At 37.9% G+C, this 22052-nt stretch overlaps 2 protein-coding genes across 3 annotated transcripts; both read right to left on the bottom strand.

Annotated features, from left to right (window-relative positions):
- Positions 1 to 2937: 2937 nt before the first annotated feature.
- On the bottom strand, positions 2938 to 5497 carry LOC120007834 (ribonuclease 3-like protein 1). 2 transcript variants are annotated; one of them, XM_038858296.1, is made up of 4 exons: positions 5337 to 5497; positions 5001 to 5214; positions 3781 to 3895; positions 2938 to 3295 (listed from the first exon to the last, which is right to left on the bottom strand). In XM_038858296.1, exons 1-4 carry the CDS (start codon positions 5430 to 5432, stop codon positions 3145 to 3147), a joined length of 576 nt encoding a protein of 191 aa, XP_038714224.1. In that variant the 5' UTR covers positions 5433 to 5497; the 3' UTR covers positions 2938 to 3144. The 2 variants fall into 2 exon arrangements, with proteins under 2 accessions (XP_038714224.1, XP_038714225.1); XM_038858297.1 differs by having other exon boundaries at positions 3220 to 3357.
- Positions 5498 to 7385: 1888 nt separating this feature from the next.
- Positions 7386 to 16490, bottom strand: LOC120007049 (probable receptor-like protein kinase At1g80640). Its single transcript, XM_038857214.1, has 10 exons — positions 16222 to 16490; positions 15589 to 15759; positions 15226 to 15479; positions 14995 to 15127; positions 9004 to 9067; positions 8820 to 8916; positions 8631 to 8730; positions 8277 to 8395; positions 8084 to 8173; positions 7386 to 8004 (listed from the first exon to the last, which is right to left on the bottom strand). The coding sequence occupies exons 1-10, from the start codon at positions 16238 to 16240 to the stop codon at positions 7879 to 7881; spliced, it is 1173 nt and encodes a 390-aa protein (XP_038713142.1). The 5' UTR covers positions 16241 to 16490; the 3' UTR covers positions 7386 to 7878.
- Between the last annotated feature and the right edge of the window lie 5562 nt (positions 16491 to 22052).

Below are 22052 nucleotides of genomic sequence, written 5' to 3'. Positions count from 1 at the left end.
ATCGCTGATCACCTCCTGCTACTCCACTTGTTCAACAATATATAGATACAAACTTTTCCACTCTCTCTCCACACGTATACGTATCGCTATAACTCGATCGGACCTCAGTTACTCTGCACTTGTGACGTCTAGTCTCTCTCTCTACTCTCTCTATGAGCTGAACAGAGATGGAAACGAAGTGAAACACAAACTCTCTGGTAATTTTCAAAATTCAAATGAGGAGCTAAATAACAGTGGAGACGGACTCTAATTTTGATTTCATGAGCGCATGACCGGGACTCTGTGGACCCGGTAACCCAGGTCGTTCACTCATTTATTAACCACGACATTGATCTCTTAGTGACAGACCACTGTTCATCTGCCACTTGTCAAACCACTTCATGTTGCGCCACGTGTCAGTCACTTCCAGTCTAGTACTCTAGTTGTGTGATTGCATTGCAAGAGTTGTGACCATAAAGAATCCGGAGTTCGAGGACAGACTATAGAGATTATAGAAAGTGACCATAATTAGGTAGTCTCACACATATATATATATTTTACCGAGAAAGCCTCAACCCAACGGCCATTTTATGATCTTTGGGTTAGTTTTAAACTCGATATATGGTAACCCTGTGTGTATAACGGGTCATCAATTTAATCTTGAGCCAAAATTCAGTGCACAAATAAGACTGAGCCAAAACCCATGAGAACAACCACAATGGCTTGGTTTTGTTGGGATCAACAAAATGTATTGAAATATGTGTTTTGTTGATGTGTTTGGGTATTTTGATGATGTGGTTGGGGCAACAAAATGTATTGATACAATAATGTAAATTTGTTGGTTTGATTTTTAGTATAATAGAGGTGGGACCCAGCATAGCTTTTGTGTAGTTATGAGTGTGATAGTTGAGGTGGGTCCCAAATATGATAAAAAGAAGCCAATATGTGGGCAAAGCAAGTTCCATGCCACACCATTTGACCTAGCAAATTCCCCTTTTTCTCCATCCATTCCCCAGCAAATTGCCACTAGTGCAGTTGCTCTTAATCCCTCCAAGAAAACAGGCCCGTGTCATTGGCCCATAGAGCCCAGAAAACCCAATAAATTACTTTCCATCGACTCAAATGCCCGATTTGATGGATCTTTTACCTCTCAGTCCGACAATATAACCACTAGGTTAATGTCAAATTGTTCATAATTAGATAGTCACATGCTATATATAAAACAAATTATTGTAAAATTTTGAAAAAACTACATTAGACTATAGAGAATGGCCATAATTAGTTAGTCACATGCTATATAAAACAAATTATTATTAAATTTTGAAAAACTACATTTTCTTGATAAGAAAATTAAGTTTATCTTGTCATGTCATCCCTAAACAATTGCTTTCTTCAATTATCATTTTGCCAAATTTGCAATATTTGAATTTTTCAGGTAGCTTTCAAATATCCAAATATTTTCATTAGGTTTGATTTTCGGTTAGGCTATTACTAAATAGAAAAATAAATTTCAATTTTGGGATAGATGAAGAACTTTATAAAAAAAAACTGTCAATTAGGAAAGAAAGAAAAAACAAAAATATTTGCGAGAATAAGAACAAAAAGGCGTTGCATTGTATCAGACACAATAAATGAAATTTTTTTTACCACGAAAAAACAAACTAACTTTACAGTATTTTAAAAATATTTTAATTTTACATAAATATTCTTATTTAGAATGACATATTAACCCTTAAACTAAAAATAAAAAAGTAAATTTATATTTACATAAAAATAAATTCATATTTACATATTAAATTAGAAAGTACTAATTGTACATCACAATTCTAAAAAGAAAAAAAAGTAGAGCTTACAGGCCAACAAATTTTGCAAAACAATATCGATTTCATTGAAAAATCGTAGAAGGATGGAAGATGACGAGGCATAGTTTTAAACCAGGGATGACCACCCCATATACACAACAGGTCACCAATTTAGTCTTGAGTCGAAACTCAATGCACAAATATGATTAGGCCGAGACCTAGATAGAACTCTTAATATCTCCCAAGAAATTGGCCCGTGCCATCGGCCCTTGCCGTATGAACCCAGGAAATTCCCTTACCCACAAATGCATTGTAGGCATTTGGTTCAGCAATAGTATCCCACAAAACTTGCTATCACTCCGCCAATAGCAGCAGGAGATGTAAGGATTAATACATAAAAACTTTTATTCGGTTATAGCAGAAGATATTTTAGCATGTATTTGATTTTATGTGATACAAACGAGTCGCAATTAATTTATGAGTCATAATTATTATTTTAATTGAAAATGACAACATATAAATATTCTCTTTTGACGTTCGATATGATCTAAACATACACCATCACACCTACACAATAAGATAAATTGGGTTAAAACTTAACACTGGACACATGGGTCACAAGTAATATTGCTAATAATAGGGTATTGGACCGGCCACATTCCCATTCATGTGTTGATGATGGGGGAATAGAGTTACATGGTCTTGTGAACTACCTCGTAGAGACATCTCTGGGGTGGGGCAACATAGGCTGCTGTCGAGGGCCTCACATTTAAAAAAAACATATAACAACCCCAAATCCATTTAAGCCCCATTTGAAAAAAAAAACAAAAAACAAAATTTAGTCCAATAATTCCCAACTCATTTAAACTTAAAAACCAATAAAGATTAAATGTCTTAGTTATGTTGTCTATGAAAGTGATTTTGCATCTCAAAATATTAGAAGAGTCATATTTAAATGATATACGACATTTTAAATTTTTTTTAAAGAGGATTCCTTTTTTAAAGTTCGCCCAAGGGCCCAAAGAGGCAGGTTCGTCATTGTCACCTCGAGTGGTTTTCATCTGCTGTTGTTTTCACACACCCCCCCCCCCCCCCCCCCCCCTCCCTCCCCTTTTATAGTTATGTACCTTATGAAGAAAAATCACTATTGCGATGATGCAAAAAAATGAGTTATCTTCTAAAACAAATGCTGATACGTTAACATATATATACAAGCCACCAGTAATGATTTCTGATGAAGAACGTCTAATATGTTAAAACATGAACAAATACTCTGCTATTTCTATGTTAGACTGGATAATAGACCAGTTGGTATGATCAGAGTAAAGTTTGATGCTCCATCATGTGATATATCCTCCAATGATTAAGAATAATAACCCACATGTTTTAGGTAACAGAGTGCTCCGGCTGCTGCATGCTCTTCTGCTGCTTTCTTCCTTGACTGAGGGCCACCAAAGCACTCCAAAACTACATCTTCATCACCTTTTATCTCAACTACAACCTTGAAGGTGAACCTGCTCAAAAACTCGAGTTTGTGAGACGGCTTTACATAGACGACAATTTCTGACTAATATACCTGACAGACATACATTTAGCAATTTTACTTATGTTAAAGTAGACCATGATCTGCAAATGAGCCATTGGTTGAGTGGCAATGACTTTGCATGTCCCTGACTGAGGTCATGGGTTCTAGTCTCACCTCCTCCAAATATTTACAAGGAGGTGTGTGGGCTTCGTCTGCCCCTACGTGGGCTTGATAGTCGGCCCCTGCGTGGGCTTGCTTTGTGCCTCCTGCGTGGGGCTTGTTGACACCTGTACTTTCATAGGCTTGATCTGGTGGTGTGTCGTATATTGTGTTTGTACTTGTACTCAAAAAAAAAAAAAAAAGTAGACCATGATCTTTTGAGAAATAGACATAAATCCAAATATCATAGTTGTTTCTCAAAAATCATGAAAACATTGCCGATTCCCCTTTTGAAGAAGAAGATGATGCACTTACGATTTTAGATGGCAGGGGCCTTCCTCTTGGCAGCATATAAACGATGGAGGTTTCCAACGATTGGCATCACATGTCTCGTACAAGATAGCTTTTGCTGATACCTTCTTCGGAGAACCTAATAGAATGGATTGGATTAGTGTCATAAGAAATCACACACATAAGCTGAATCAATGTCACAAAAAAGAGGAAAATTCCAATGATAACCAGTAGATTGATTGAATATCATATCAAATTTGTAATTGTAGGCAAACGGTAATACCTCGTTCAACGAAATGCTAGTTTGGAAAGACCAGTGGGGTAAGTAGTAACTCTATTTCTGGGCACTTATAATGCAATTTCTTTGCTGACATTAACTGCTTCAACCAAAAAGATTGTATATATTATTTTTTTTACCTTACAAGCTAACAAGAATACAACTATACAGGTAGAATTGCTGACATAGTGACATTGACTGACTTTTTTCACACTTACATATGTTGTTGCAATTACACATTTCAAGTGCAACTTCAAGTCAGTATACTTGAGACTGATTTGAGTCCACCAACTTGAATTTAACACAACAACAGTCTAAGGGACCAAGAAAAACTAAGAGCCAACTTGAGACTTTTCGGTCAGAAGCATGAAGCCAATCCCATCAGAGTGAGATTGTGCTATCATTAGCAGTTAGTAAACAACGAATTTGATCACAATCTCCAATTAACATGCCAATGACTCCACTTGGAAGGAAGTACAAAAATTGGTCGCTGAAATCCCAGAAGGAGGCCGATTTCTCCATGCGAATGTGAAATTTCAAGGGGAAAGAGGAGAGTAAAGGTGAGATTGGGATTGTTAGTTTGGCAGTAATGCAACAAAAGCATTATTTGTTTCTGTTTTCTTGGCCAAAATTGTTGTATTACCAACATGGGGCCAGATACATGGGGCCCGAGTTCACAGAGCATCAAACACACCTTTATAATTCCTCATTCACCAATCAGTAGGCCTTTGTAGTTTCTTGCCAGCCATAACCAGTGCTTTTATGAAAATTATCTAACAGGAGGTTCAGGGTTAGCAAATTTCCTTTCCCTGTTTCACATAAGGAGGAAATACAACCGACGATTCCGACCTAATCAAATTTGAATTTTAAGTTTTCTTCCTCATCAGAAAAGACTAGCTACTCGCGATTCTTGTAACACAATTTCAATTTTGTAAACCCTTTCAAATACTAGTTCATAGGAAAGTACCTTCATTAATTGAGTAGGACTGCCAAGTCGAAATCACATTTCTGCTCTTACTCTTCTTCTTCTTCTTCTTGGTCTTGGTCTTGACTGTGTCGGGATCGATGTGTTTGGTAGGAAGACAAGAAGCATCTTCAGCTTTCGAGTCTCCCCTTCCAGTTTTGTCAACGAAATCAAAATCTTCCTCTGCAAACTCTCGGTGTTTTGTGCTCTGATTCACCTGAAAAAGGAATTAAGCAACAATAACAGCTCAGGAAAGGAAGTAATTCCAGAAACCCCTCTACATATTGGTACAAGAACAAAAATTGGTGGTAGAGAGAGGTAGATTCTTGATTTTGGTACCTTGAAAGAGATTGTGGTAATGGTGGATGGGAGTATAGGAGGAAGTTCCTTAAGATTGATAGGGAATTTTTGCGGGTACCGACTCTTCTTCTCCATCTTTGCTTTTCTGTCATACCGGTATCGAATGGCCAAAACAACGAAAATGAAGCTTCGAGTTCGACGATCGTCTTAAGAAGAAAGAGGATAGGCCAATTGTGACACGTGTCAGTTAGTAGTTGGAAAATAAATAAAGAGACCAAGTGGTGGTTGAGAACACTTTTTTCCTGAAAAACATTTTTTTAACCGAAAACACCATCAAACTCTAAATTCATATCATTAGAAATGTGCATAAACTTAAATTTATATCGTTAGACCCGCGCACACATGAATTTTTTTTTTGTGCATAAACTTAAATTTATATCGTTAGACCCGCGCACACATGAATTTTTTTTTTTTTAAGGATCATGATCATATTGTATTAATTTACTCAAAAATAAGATAATTTGAGGCTCTAAGACACTCGAATCACCATAAAAATGAATTACAAAAAAACTAAAAAAATACAAATAACGGTCATCGCTACACACTCCTGGACAACATCATATTACATTGGACATCACCGCACAACCGTCAAATGACACCGGACTACGTCGGGTTACTTAGACTGAAAAAAAAAAAAAAAAAACTCTGGTTCTAGATCTATGATCTTGGCTTCCCCTTCAAATAATAGAGTTTGATATTCCTCAAATCTGAGAGTCTAATTACTATGAACCAAATATATGTCACTAGGACACACCAAAAACAACGATGATCGAAGATCCACGATGGATGGAGGAGATCTAGAGTTAGAGAAGAAATCTTAAATCAAATCATATTCAAACTCGAAACATGAAAAAAAAAATGCATACAAAAGGAGATCAGAAACAGGGGAGAAGGAAGTGGAGAAGAAGGATCTCCACCTCCTCCTCAAAACAGATCTGGAGAAGTTGCAAGAAATTTAGAAAGAAAGAACTGGAGAGACACGCCTCTTGTTCTCATGCTCCAGCTTATTTTGCACTGTTTATTGCTCAAACAAAAAAGAAAAATAAATGTCAAGCTCTACAAACCTACTAATTTTACATGTGAATCTCATGATTCTGAGGCAGCACCAGGGGCGAAGCCAGAACTTTAGATGAGGGGGGTCGTAGTGATGGATAACGGATTTTATGTTATGGTAAACAAAGCTAAGTGGGGGTCCGGGGGCAACGCCCCCGGAATTTTTTTAGGGTTATATATTAATTATACCTTTGAAAGTACAAAAAATAACTCTAAAAATAAAATTTTTATCAAATATGATAAGTAATATTTGTAACAGGTCTTATTGTTTCAATCATGAGTATGATTTTTTATAATAAGGGGGGTCTAAATTAAAAATTCAGGGGGGTCTAAATTAAAATTAATATATAAATTAGTATTATTAATTTTTTTTGAGGGGGGTCAGCTTGTCTCAATGTGGCTTCGCCCCTGGGCAGCACTGCAATTCCTTTTTTCTTCAGTTATGGATTCCAGACTTGGTTCCCACTGCTCCAAGGACGAATGCCGTTTCGGTGAGAGCATATTGTGTGATCTTTGCTCCTTCTCCTGTTAAGTTGCTTGGTCTCAGACAAACCAAAGCTACCATTACTTCTGCTACTTGGTGATGCTCTTGTTTCTGTACTTGAATCATCATCATCATCATCATCACTTTTTAACATCAATCCCTGAAATGAAAATATTGAAGCAACATCTAGGAAAGGCATTATCGCCCTTTTTGGCATGTTGGGGTTCAGGAATCAGTGGAATTGAAGATGAAGACTTGAAGGCGCATGTTGGGGTTCAGGAATCAGTGGAATTGAAGATGAAGACTTGAAGGCAAGTCGTTAGAGTTCACGGATTGTGCTGATAGGGACTAACATTAGTTTGGTTCACGGATTTGGAGATGTGAATGGAAAGAGGATGTCAGGAAAACTATTTTCAAACCACCACCTTGGCACCTTCATGCACTTGTTAGGGTCAGTAATGCAGCACCTACTTCATGTCTAAACAGAGCAATAATAACAGAGTAGTGCAACATTCATTTTCAATCTCAATGGTCCATGAACATACAAATTTCTTATAATTTCTACATTAAATAAAGTGTGGAGACCCTTCAAGCTAGATCCAAATTTGTTCAACATAATCTCTCTATTGAGCTTGAAAGAAAATCTATTTAAGCATTCTACAACAACCGACTCTCAAGAACTGCTCACTGAGAACATTCATCAGAGCACAATGTACTTTAATTATCTCAGTGAAGCTCTAGACAACTTGAAGACGTTATATTCCAAAAGCTATGGAAGAATTCAATGGACATCTGTTATGACGCAAAACAAATTTTTCTTCCGCCATGAATTCTTGCAACTGAATCTCTCCGCGAAACAGCCATCCAAGAGGAAAACGACCAGAAAAAATGGGAGCTATGCATCATATTTGGACCGCCTTGTGGAGAATCACAAGGTGATCTAGCAAGATTGTCATCAGTGAGAAGGCTGTGTGCGTTCACCTGTTACGAAATTCTTAATGACCCTCCAAGCTCAAGAGGCACAAGGGGTATAAGGGAGTGCAGAACATCTGTTATCAATGGCCTGTAACTTGGTTCTGTTTGTACGCAGAGAACTGCCACGGCAGCTACCTGGTTTGTGGTAATGTGAATTAAGTTCCGGAACTGTGACAAGAATAAATGATCGGTAAAAACTTGAAGGAGTATATACCTGATATAAGTGTTTTAAATCCATAGTGTCTCTGATAGCAGGATCCACAATGTTTGGAAGCTTTGATCTGTCAGTAAGCTGAGGCATGGCCTGTATGTCAAAGTGTTTGCACTATTAAAATTTCAAGAAGGCAGAACTTTCATGGAAATTCAAGCAATAGAAAGCCAGCAGAAAGCCATTGAAGGAAACTTACCCATGTTACTAGAGACTGACAATGAGATGGTGACATCTTTTCCACTGGTTTTCGGCCGGTTAGGAGTTCAAGAAGAACAACCCCGAATGCGTAGACATCACTTTTGTCAGTTAACTTACCTGTCAATGACATATGGCATTGAGCATCATCCCAAGAAAAGGAGAAAAGTAGCAAATTTCCTACTAAATTCCTATGTATTAAATCACTCACTTCCCCGCTCTAGCAACATGAAAATAGAACTAACAAGGTTAAAATAACTACTGGATTGAAGATCTGATGAGTAAGAATACATCAACAACAATTATAAACTTAATATGTGCACGCTCCGAAGAGTCAAACAGCATGCCACCGTACCTTCTAAAAGGTATTCTGGCGCTACATAACCCAAAGTTCCAGAAAGCTTTATATTCTTGTTTTGGGTTCCAACTGTTACTGCAAGGCCAAAGTCTGAAAGCTGAACCGAGAAACAATTCATTAAAGGAAGCAAAATATGAACAAAATCATGCAGAACAAGATACCATGAGTTATGCAAAGTTGTTTTACCTTTGCATTGAAGTTGAAATCCAGAAGAACATTAGATGACTTCAGATCTCTATGGACGACAGGGGGATTGCAGTGCTCATGGAGATATTCCAACCCTCTAGACACAAAGTAAAAAAAGCATTTTAATCACATTAGCACAACAAAAGAATCAACTTATGAGTTATGAGAAAAGAACTTGACATACCTAGCAACGTCGATAACAATTTTCAATCGCAGAGGCCAAGTTAATGCCGACCCATGACTAGGTCCTGCAATGCTCACCAAAAGCACACAAGATATTGTTGGGTCTAAATTAACCTTACTAGCAAGTGTACTAGTCGGCGACTACAGCACAATGATAAGCAAGGGTCGAATCCACAGGGACGGTGTTATGTTTAATCCAAATGTATATTTGCATGTATATATGGACAATGCAATCAAAAGTAAAATTCAACTCAAGATTGTTTGGTTTGGTAATTCAACTAAAACAAGCAAAGAGCAAAGTGTTTTTGGTATTTTCTTAGAATTAGGATGCAACTAATGCAAATGAGATGATTTAACAAATATGAGATGAACACCAAGGCTTCGGAATCCCCCTTGGGAAATGACTTGGAATGACATAAATTTACACACATATTTGCTAATTCGGGCATAACGAATCCGTACCTAAGTCGGTTTTAGCGCACCTAAGCCAAATCTCCCTAAAATCGATTACTAGCCATCTTATTGGTCTAGGTCGGATATTCCTAAATACATTCTAGCCATCTTATTGGTCTAAACATGCATAGGAATTCATGGAGTTCTATGGAGATTAGGATTCATACAAATTGTCACCTAATTAAAGGGAGACACATTCATAATCAAGTGTTTCAAGAAGCATAATCTACTTGACATATTATTGTCTAAGCAAATTCTCCAAACAATTTCATCCAAAAACCTAAAGTGTTGGCCAAACACCACAAGCATGAATAAATTGCAGTCAAACATAGAAACACAAGATTTATACCCAAATCAACTCATATGTATGTAAATCAAGTCATAAACAAAGTCATCAAACCCAAGGCTTCAACCTAGCCTTGGCACAAGAGATTTAGTTACACATAATGAGAGAAAAACACAAAAGGAGAGATGAGAAAATCATGAATAAACCCAATTAGTTGAGTAAATCCAAGTTGAGCTGAAGAATCTCTCCTCCTAGCTCCAAGAATCGCCTTCCCCCTCTGGTTTCGCCCCCCAGAAAATCAGTTCTAGGTCTAAAAACTCCCGTAGCTCGGACAAATCGCGACTTAAAACACCTCAGAAAATTGTTTTTCACGCCTAGGCGCGTTGTTTTCACGCCTAGGCGCACCACGCCTAGACACACGCCTAGGCGCACGCCTAGGCGTGATCCTAGGCGTGCACAACTTAAAATTCAAGTCCAACTCTCTGGACTGGGCGTGCAGAAGTGATCCTGGGCGTGCACAATTTTTGCGCCTAGGCGCGCCACGCCTAGGCGCGCGCCTAGGCGCGTTACCCCTAGGCACATTATTCAAATGACCATAACTTCTCCATATGACCTCCGATTTGCATGATTTTAGATTCTACGGAAAGCTTGAGATGTCTACTTTCCAATGCCTTTTGTTGCGCTCAATTCCAATAACGTGACAGAAATTTATGACTATTTGAACACACGAAGGTCGGTGGACATTTTCTTCAATTCAGCCCTTTTTCCGTCGCTTTTCATCCAAACCGCAATCAACCTATCAAAATACAAATCAACACATAAATACACTCATTATTTATCAAAAGAAAGCTTAAGAGGGGATATTTCTACCAAAAACAATAGGTATTATCATACCTATCAAACACCCCACACTTAAACCTTACTTGTCCTCAAGTAAAACTAAACAAAGTACATCTACCAACTAACATCCTAACTCACTAACGCAGGAATCGCGATTGCATTTAGCATATGCAACAAGCCGTTAAACCCCTAGGTGTCCCTAGTGGAGGAGTTTTGTCTCCTGAGGGCTTACAAGAACGACACCCACAAACGTTTCAAGATAACTCAAATCAAACATATGGGAGGGAAATCACTAGAATCGAAACAATATACATCAATGCCATGCAATCAAAAAGATGTGGAGACCCCACACTTCATCCAAACATATACTCAATGAAGATTATCCGTCTACTCAATCACTTCGTCTACATTAAGTGCGTGCAAAGAAGAAATGTATAATTATTTGGCTTCCAAGAGTTCATAGGCGCCAAACATAGTCACATTCCAAGAATTCCAAGAACAGTCAAGTAGTAATACCAAGGCACTTTTATTTATATACATACTTCTCTTCTTTTTCTTCTTCTCTTTTTTTTTTTTTTTTTTTTTTATTTTCATCTTACTAGGCCCGTGCAATGCTCACTCCTTTAAGCTTTCTAGTCAACCCATGTAACGAGTTCTCAACCAATGACTCCCAACCAGTTGGTTTAGGGCATTATGTGATAAAGCACACCTCGGATCAATCACTCGAGTTGAAAAGGCTTCGAAGTTAAGCTAGCCTAGTATGTTCATCAAGATTGTCTTACCTTTTTACGCGAAACTCGAGTTGGTTAGACAAGAGCCCCGGTTACTCAGCAAGATCACAAGAGCGGAACATGCTTTTAATCATCATCAAATTTATTTATTTATTTATTTATTTTTTTTAACATGCATGTAATTAACTAGTGCCAAGAATATAACTAACACGGTGTTCTAGATCATCTTAGAGAAAGTCCACATCCAACATCTATTCACCCAAGTCATACCCCACAAGCACACATTCTCGTGCAGGTGAATTACAGTGATTGTGCAATAGAGTAGACGTCAAGCATATAGAAGGATATGATGGGTTCCACAAACCAAGATTAGCTGCATTTCAATATAGCACTCAATTCAACACAAAATTCCCATAAATATGCAAGATTCAAGCACTGAAAATTTTTTTTTTTTTTTTTTTTAAATTCAGCTACTACAAAATCATGTGAAATTTTGCACAAGATAATCCATATGCAGTCCACCACCCCACACTTTAAAGAATGCATTGTCCTCAATGCAAAACATAACAATGTAATAATGCACTAAAAAGAGGACAAGTTGAAACAATACAACCTGGGGTTGGAGTCATGCATCGAGTGGATTGGGGTGCTGGCCTGGCCACAATTCTTCAATGTCTATATGCACCCTCCTCTTGTCTTCAGCTAGACGAGATCCACCACTTTGCAGTGGCTCAATAAATAGGGCACAAACATCCTTCTTTGATGTGCCCATCAAAAACATTCTATCTCTAAATTCCTTTGGCCCTCTTGGTTGAAATTGTAGTTTTCCATGCCAATGGAAGAGATATTTTGAGTAGAGGGGAAGCTTCTTCAATGATCTTGCAATGTAGCTCTCCATGCTTTGTTGAAGCTTCCATTTTTTCTTTGTTGGCAAAATTTCCTCCAGGATTTGCATTATGGAAGCACTGAGATTTACATTAGGCTCCTCAACTCCAATAAAGTCAATGAATAGTGCTTCAAATGGTGATAGCACCTTATTGTGGAGTGTGTTATCCTCATGCCTCTCTACAAAGTTATCACATTCTTCCTCCACCTTATCATCATACTTGTTCTCCAAATCTTCAGCTTTCAAATTTTTTTCAGAATCGACAAGAGCTTTCTCTTCTATATCTTGCTCAACCCATGTAGGTCCACTAATTTCTTGTTCGATTGAAACTATCTCACATTCTGCAGCTGATGGAGACTTCTCTGATTCTTCTAAATCCATGCCCTCCTTCATTGGTGGATCCATCTCCGAAAGTGAAGTGAGAAGCATTATCTCATACTCCTCTTCATCCACATAATTATACTCAATTTTTCCTCTAAGCTCCAACTCTTTGTCATTGCTTAATGTAACTGCTTGAGTTGTCTCACATATATCTTTCCCCTCACTTGTTTTCATCATAGGTTGGCAAAGCTGATTTTTGTTTGATACCATCCTATGCGTTGCCTCTGCTAAAGTTTGGGTACTTGCATTTAAGGAATCAATTATGTCATCCAAAGATGACTCATGTCTTTGCTCAAGCGGTGGTGGTGAAGCCCATTGACACATCTCCTCTCTACAAGCTTGAGTATTTGCTTGCAACTTTTGGGTACTCGTAACCAATGCATTTAGTATGTCTTGTAGAGATGAGTCTTGTGCTTGCTCAAGCAATGGTGGTGGTGTTGCTTGTGTAGGAACAAATTGATGCTGGTAGTTGTTCCATAGGAATTGAGGTCGTTCACACCATCCAGAGTTATAAGTGTTGGAGAAGGAGTTGCATGGTGGATATGGGGCATGGTTTGGAGGAGTTGTCCTTGCATTATATCCTTGCAAATATAAGCTCGAACCATAAAAACCTGCTCCCTGATAATCACATGGTGGAGGATATTCCATCTCGAAGCATATGCCAACAAAAGCGAAATTAGTTAACAAATATTATGTACAAGTATTATGTACAAACAAGGGAAAAGAAAAAAAAAATTATGGACAAATAATAAAAATGGATCAAACGTAAGCTACCATCCCCGGCAACGGCGCCATAAACTTGTTGGGTCTAAATTAACCTTACTAGCAAGTGTACTAGTCGGCGACTACAGCACAATGATAAGCAAGGGTCGAATCCACAGGGACGGTGTTATGTTTAATCCAAATGTATATTTGCATGTATATATGGACAATGCAATCAAAAGTAAAATTCAACTCAAGATTGTTTGGTTTGGTAATTCAACTAAAACAAGCAAAGAGCAAAGTGTTTTTGGTATTTTCTTAGAATTAGGATGCAACTAATGCAAATGAGATGATTTAACAAATATGAGATGAACACCAAGGCTTCGGAATCCCCCTTGGGAAATGACTTGGAATGACATAAATTTACACACATATTTGCTAATTCGGGCATAACGAATCCGTACCTAAGTCGGTTTTAGCGCACCTAAGCCAAATCTCCCTAAAATCGATTACTAGCCATCTTATTGGTCTAGGTCGGATATTCCTAAATACATTCTAGCCATCTTATTGGTCTAAACATGCATAGGAATTCATGGAGTTCTATGGAGATTAGGATTCATACAAATTGTCACCTAATTAAAGGGAGACACATTCATAATCAAGTGTTTCAAGAAGCATAATCTACTTGACATATTATTGTCTAAGCAAATTCTCCAAACAATTTCATCCAAAAACCTAAAGTGTTGGCCAAACACCACAAGCATGAATAAATTGCAGTCAAACATAGAAACACAAGATTTATACCCAAATCAACTCATATGTATGTAAATCAAGTCATAAACAAAGTCATCAAACCCAAGGCTTCAACCTAGCCTTGGCACAAGAGATTTAGTTACACATAATGAGAGAAAAACACAAAAGGAGAGATGAGAAAATCATGAATAAACCCAATTAGTTGAGTAAATCCAAGTTGAGCTGAAGAATCTCTCCTCCTAGCTCCAAGAATCGCCTTCCCCCTCTGGTTTCGCCCCCCAGAAAATCAGTTCTAGGTCTAAAAACTCCCGTAGCTCGGACAAATCGCGACTTAAAACACCTCAGAAAATTGTTTTTCACGCCTAGGCGCGTTGTTTTCACGCCTAGGCGCACCACGCCTAGACACACGCCTAGGCGCACGCCTAGGCGTGATCCTAGGCGTGCACAACTTAAAATTCAAGTCCAACTCTCTGGACTGGGCGTGCAGAAGTGATCCTGGGCGTGCACAATTTTTGCGCCTAGGCGCGCCACGCCTAGGCGCGCGCCTAGGCGCGTTACCCCTAGGCACATTATTCAAATGACCATAACTTCTCCATATGACCTCCGATTTGCATGATTTTAGATTCTACGGAAAGCTTGAGATGTCTACTTTCCAATGCCTTTTGTTGCGCTCAATTCCAATAACGTGACAGAAATTTATGACTATTTGAACACACGAAGGTCGGTGGACATTTTCTTCAATTCAGCCCTTTTTCCGTCGCTTTTCATCCAAACCGCAATCAACCTATCAAAATACAAATCAACACATAAATACACTCATTATTTATCAAAAGAAAGCTTAAGAGGGGATATTTCTACCAAAAACAATAGGTATTATCATACCTATCAGATATCCTAAGGATCGACATTGTTCCATTATTCTTTTATGTATCCTTTTTACCTTAAAAAGAAAGTTCATACCGTGTAATTGACTCTCCAATGACGCATTTTCCATCATCTCATAAACAAGAAACCTCCTTTCCCTGTTAATGCAGCAACCCATAAGTGATATTATATTCTGATGCTTGATTTTCACCAGCCAATTCAATTCATTCTGCATTTTAGTCGAAAAGTGAAAACACAAACGCATTAGTGAGATAATCAAATCTACAAAAAGCAAACATCAGAATCAATTTCAACTAAACCGTATACCTCAAACTCTCTTTCAGCATCCTGCCCCCCACCATCTAACCTCTTCACTGCTGCAAGAGATTTCTCATCAAAGCGAGCTCTATAGACACGTCCACGACCCCCTTCCCCCAAAATATTATTTTCCTGGAAATTTTCTGTTGCAGCTTCCAACAACTGGTAGTCAATAATGGCAACTGAATCCTTCTTACCAGTAATTCTTGAGCTGTTGATTCTCTCCTTAAGTGGACTAGATGAGACCCCTTTTGCGCTACTGTCTGATTTGATATACAATGAAAACAAATAAAAAAAAAATGCAGGACAGTAGAAGTAGATTATCCACCTCAACTGAAATAAAACATAATTGAAGAAGAACTAGTGAGGTACCGATGTTCTGCTTAGTCTTCTCAGCAGAATTCTTCAAGTTTCTAAATCTGCAGATCCAGAAACATACTAGAGACAACAAGAGGCATCCGAGGAGAGTTGAGGCAACAATGAGTGCCACAAGAATTCTCTTGTTCAAATCTTGGTGATGCACCACTCTAACCACTGGAGTCCCTGGTCAAACATTATGAAAGCAAAACATAGTGATTTATATATAAACGATCAGAACAGAATCTGTCAAGAAATCCCACCCATACAACCAACCATATTGTCCGTTTTGGGTTCCGGTCCTTGGATACATCGGATTACCGGGTTTGTTCCTCCCAAGCTTAATCAAGACTAGAATTAATAATATATTCCAAAATTCATCCGAACTACATCAGTCATACTTGGTTCTTAACTTTCACTTACATTTCATCAACAAAACCGAGAATCTAATTTTAGCAAAAAACAAACAACAATCTCCAAATCTAGACTGTCACTACAAATCAAATTCTAGTGATTTAGATTACCAAATGTACGTTTGAATTTGGAAACCTAGTAATAAAGTACATGACACAAAATAAAGATAAAGAGAGGGTCGAGATTCATGAAAAGAAAATGAAAGGACAATGCATTGCGCATTGTTTGAAAAACCTGGAGATTGAGCATCCATTTCAGCAGAAAACTGTTATATGGGTTGCTTCCCAAAAGACCCAAAATGGTGGATAGAGTTGACTCTGGTGTGGCAACAGTTATGGCCGAGACCAATGAACTTCTACAAGCCTAAACAGTGAACAAAAGAGCAAGAAGAATCAGGCCCGGATTCTAGAGAGAGACAGAGAGTGCTTGTAGTGTAGCTTCTTTTTGTTGTGGCTTTCACTTTCGAATTTTTCTTTTGTTGCAGAAGATGACAAAGAGACTGACTACACCGATAAAGCAGAGAAACCAAGAAATCACTTTTTTTTACTTCAATTTTTTTAAATAAAATAATATTTTTTTAAAAAAAAAAATATTTGATGTGCATTTATCCTGAGCAGAGTATATATGTGAGGAGGCAGCTGGACATGAAATCATGTGGCGGTTGTGGGAGATTTTTTCTGCTCCTGCGGAGTCCACATCACACCCAAGAGAAATTGTCTGCTCCGACCACATGTGTATCGGTTAGTCCAGTTTCCCACAAGGCAAGCATATTAACGTCATCGATTAGTCTAGTTCTTGGTAAATTGGGTACTCACTCACCCAATTTCAAAGAATCATGGGTTCTAATAATGAGGAACGCGAAGATATTAAATTATTCTAAAATAAATGTGTAAGGGAAGATGATACCTTAGTGTGGGTTGGATGGGTCCCCAAGTTCGGAAAAATCCCCCACAAAAGTGTTCATATATCTCTTTATCATTTAATGTGATTTACCTTATCCCTAATTGTTGAAACATTTTTAATTTCCATGGTATACAATTGAAAGTTTTAGAATTGAAAGAGAGATGGAGTAACTTCAATTCCAATTATCTGATCAAAAGACACAGAAATAAACCCTGGGGTCAGCTGTGATTCTCATTAATATAAACCAGCCTAACCCCCCAGCATTATGAGGAAATAAAGCCCTAAATTTTTTTGACTTTTGTGCATTTTGCTTGTGATACAATCACAGCGCTCATGTGAATTTTTGTGTGGAACATAAATTGTTCAGTAAACACAAAAATAAATAGTTCATCAAACACAATAACGATTAATAGCATTTTTGGTCACAGAATAATTTGACATTCTCCAACTCGATCATCCATTTTTCAAACGTTTCAAGTTCAGTATCATTTGGTAATACCTGATCCCTGAGAAAGGGGAATGACATGGAATTTGCATGATTTCCAACAAACACATGATCCCAACAATCCTGACACGACCATGAGATCTCGCAGATATGAGAAATCGCTCCCTTGAATTACTCTTCATAAACATTATTGATTGGAGCGTTGGAGTGCTCACAGCTTGAACCCTAACTGCGGACGTATAGGTTAACAGATTATGTGTCCATGAATGTATTCAGACCAATCGGATCACCCATGATCAATTCGTTCTTAAGAAAATCTAACTCTTATGAAATCAGATTTGTCACTTGGTAATTTATTGACCTACTCTCTTGCATGGGGAACAAAAGAGCACCACAACATGGTATGAATCTCAATAAGATATTCAATTGGGTCACCCATGCAATATAATAATTTCTGACATAAACACTCTCCATGTGCTCCAATTAATGTACCAATTGTACCTTTCATACATATAAATAGAAGAATCATAATTGTTACTTTAACTGGTTTGAGATCAAAGAGGACAAACATGCCCTATCAATTCATAATCATAGGGGAAGTTGGATACTGGGTTATCCTAGTTTTCTGATTAGGGTGAATCTATTATCATCAAAACACTTAACTTGATACATGGTCTTGTCTACACTTGTACTGGTGGCCCATTTTAGTGCAAATTGTTTGAGAAATAAAGCAGTTTTAGTTGGTTTGTCCATAATGTCTGTCATGATCAGCATGATAGGACTGGATTAGTTAAATATATGGTTCAATTGGTGAAAGAAAATGATTTTCAGACAGCAATTTGATATGAGCTAGCTCCTCTAATCACTTGGGTGATAGCTATGGACGAAAATTTCCACAATCACAATTTTAGGATAGGTGGTCACCGACAATCCTGTAAAACCCACAAACGATGTTAGAGGTTCCTTGACCGGAACTTCTCCGATCAAGGAAGTGTTGACGATCAAGTCAGACATGTGTGTTTCTCTCATGTATAAGTATAATATTTAACATATGAATAAAGACTTCCTCTTTACCTGATGCAAAAGACTTCCTTTTATAGTGAAGGATGATTCGTAACATCCAATTAAGGATCTTGAGAATTGATTGGGTTCAGATTATTTCAGGCGCTGTCAGAGTAAATCTAATGGACTTGGACTTTTTTCAGAGAGAGGTTAACTGTTTCAGATCTATTATCATAAATGATGGATGTCTTGAGAAGATTATGAGGTGATTGATGGGACATAAACTTTAAATGATATTGACCAAGTAAACTGATTACGTATTAATACGTTTGGTGAAAATAGGTTAGGGATATGGGTCAAAGTCCAAAAGGTGGTATGACTATGTTTGAGGGGATTGAGGGCTTTATTTGGTATTATAAGTATGGTGCTTGGTGTTGTCAACATGAGGGTATAATGTAGTTGTCAGGTGAAAAACTTATGTGCGCACGCATCTGAAGTTTTGAGTTTAGACCCATATATCATATGTGCAAATTTGTATCTTGCCATTCTCGGTACCAAATATATATATATATATATATATATATAAGAGCTAGTGGCAAGAAGCCAAGAACAATCTCTTATTTAGATCTTATCATGGGCCAAAGGGCCCACAACAGGGCCGACGTGCGTTTTTCACGGGTTTGGGCATATGTCTATTTTGTACATGGTTGAGCTTGTGCTGAAGTTTAGGCCCAATAGTTATTTTCTGGCCTGGCCCGTCAAACCCAATTTTGTATGACCGACGGAACCGAGACGAAATTTTGACTGTACAGCGACGACTTATAAAAATCCCTAATCGGCATGTTTCGTTTGTCGATCAACTTCACCGTGTTCGGCGAGGCGTCATCTGTCTTGAATAGTAATAGAAGATGCGTACATTTCTTTGTAGTGCTTCAATGGTTCAACCAATCTTCTCGTCTTCCTGCAAGTTCGTCATTTCCTACTTTGCTTGCTTAATTTCTGGTACGAAAAAATCACAGAAGTATGAAGCCATTTCTGTTCATGACTCTCTGAATCCTACTATTTTGAGGTTAATAAGCCATGAATTTATAGCTAATAGGCGCTACAGTTGTTCACTTGTTCTGCTACTGTTACTTTCTTTGAGAACCGGCCAAAGTTTTCAATGAAATATCTAAAATATCTTAACAGTCATGTGCCTCGATTGGTGGTGGAATTTTCGGGGATGGTACTGCCATTGAAGTTAATCCTAATTATGATTGGCCAAATCTATCAAAACCTGTTTTGGGTTTTCAATCTGACGATGTAATTCGGATTTGATTGCTTTGCAACTCCTATTGGTGTAAGTTAGGGCCCTGGTGCCCATTTTAGGCCTAATTTGTAGTCTTGGAGACATGTCTGCTGGATCACCTGATATGTTGGTTGAATTTTATGCTTCTGCTTATTATCCTTAATTAAAAAGTTTGGCAGGTTCATTCAAGAAGAAAAAGTGGGGCACAAGGGAGTAGAATTCTCGTAACAACACGCAATAAGTGAGTTGCCAATATGATGGCATCAGCTCACATTTTTGTTTTTTCCCTTCTCTACTCTATCTGTGCAGGATTCTTGGTCATTTTTTTAGTCTAGTGACCTTTCTTGGAAGAGAAGCTGAGGATTGTGAAAGATTGGATAACATTGGTTGGAAAATTGCAGACAAGTGGAAGGGTTTGCCTCTTGCTGTAAACACTTTGGGAAGTCTCATGTGCTTCAAGAGGACTAAACAGGATTGGCAGAATGTTTTGGAAAGTGAGTTTTGGGAACTAGAAGAGGTTGAAAGAGGTCTGTTTCCTTTATTGCTGAGGTACTATGACGTGTTATCTGTGGTGAAAGATGCTTCATGTATTGTGACATCTTTCCAAAAGACTTCATGATACAGAAGAATAATTGATTCCATTGTGGTTGGTGCAAGGTTATCTTTGCTCAAAACGCAGTGCTGATATGGAAACATTGGGGAATGAGTACTTTGAATCCATGGAGTTCAGTTTTTTTTTCCAAGATTTTGAGAAAGATTATGATGGAAACGTAGAAAAGTGCGGGATGCATGATATATCCATGACTTTGCCCAATTTTGGCAAAGAATGAGTGCACTTCTGTTGAGGTTTATGATGATAAAGACGTGAGGATAGATGTGGATTTGTGTTGCAGAGAAACCCGCCATCTATTCTTAACTTATGTAGAATGGGATCCAAAACGTTCCCCACTTCACGATGTAAAAAATCTGCACATCCTCTTGTATATCTCCAATTCAAAACTTCCCACATGGCTTCAAGGTGTGTTTTATCATTCCACATATCTTAGAGCACTAGACTTGCAAGGAAATCAAATGGAAGAAAATTGCCAAGAGAGATTGGGAAGTTGATGATACATTCGAGGTACCTCAACTTATCCAATTGCGACTATATGAAAAAAACTGCCAGAATCACTGTGTGACTTGTGATCTGCAACCCTTGAGACTTGATTGCTGTGAGTATCTTCAGAAGTTCTCACAAGGGATAGGAAAACTAATTAACCTGAGACATCTTGAAAATGGTGGCACGCCAAGTATGACTATGTTGCCAGAGGGAATTACAAGCTTGAGCTCTCTCAGTACATTGACTAAGTTCATTGCGACTGCCATTTTTAGGGACTCTTCACATAATTCAAATGGTTAGTGTGAAAAGTGTGGGGCTTGATGTACTGGGTATAGACAACGATAACCTCTCTGTTGCCTTCCTGAAATTGAAGAGACTCCATTTTCATAGCATGGCAGAGTAGACAGAGAGGGAGTTGCCCATAGATGATGTAAGAGTTAGGCTTAATATTTGCTGCTTAGAAATTGAGTACTGCCCAAGTTGAAGGCACTTCCTGATTTCCTTAAGATGGTATCGTTAGAACAGTTGACCATCGTCATGTGTCCAATTCTGGAATATCACCTCCAAAAGGGAATGGAGACTGGACTAAGATATCTCATATTAAGAACATCAAAATTGGTGAATGATTACAGTGGTGAAAGAATGGTTAGATAGCAGCAACTTGCTGCTGCTCCCCTCAAGTCAGATGTTGCATTTGCAATGTATCCTCTCACCGTCAACTAATGAAGTGGATAAAATGGCGCTGTAGGACTCTGGCTTCTAGATGCAGAAAGTAAGTAGTAAGTAATAAATTCTTTTTCCTCGCTGTTTTGCAGAATCTTGTTTGTTTTGATAAATTGTTTTTATATTTCTTTTGGGGAAGTAGAATTGTTTATTTTAGTCTCATTTTTTGAATGAATCCATTTAACATTTGGTTTGAGTGTATAGCATGACTGAATTGTATGTTCATTTTAAGTTGGTAACCGGTTTCCTAAAATTCATAAATACTGGAAAAATCGGTCTATGCCATATTTTCTGAATGTCAAGAGAATAGTGACTTTTTCAATCGAGTTGGAAAGTAGACCTTGTTTTGCTTCTTTTCTTCTTCTTTATTTTTTTGGTGGGGGTGCTGGAACTTATCTTGCTCTCTAATAAGCAACAAGTTCCAATGGTTTTGAAACGAAAATTCAAGGGTTAGAGGCTTGCTATTGGCCTCAATTTGGCCATAATATGTGAACCTTGGTTTTTATACTGTTAGTTAAGCTGCTTATCATAGACTCGACGATCACTTGACATCAATATTCAATATTGCAGCTTAAGATTCCAATGCTCATAAAACTTTGTGAATA

This window comes from Tripterygium wilfordii, chromosome 10 (genome assembly GCF_013401445.1).
Source record: "Tripterygium wilfordii isolate XIE 37 chromosome 10, ASM1340144v1, whole genome shotgun sequence".
In the NCBI taxonomy this organism is placed as follows: Eukaryota; Viridiplantae; Streptophyta; class Magnoliopsida; order Celastrales; family Celastraceae; genus Tripterygium; species Tripterygium wilfordii.
The sequence above is the reverse complement of the archived record's forward strand: the minus strand, read 5'-3'. Positions and strand labels throughout refer to the sequence as shown.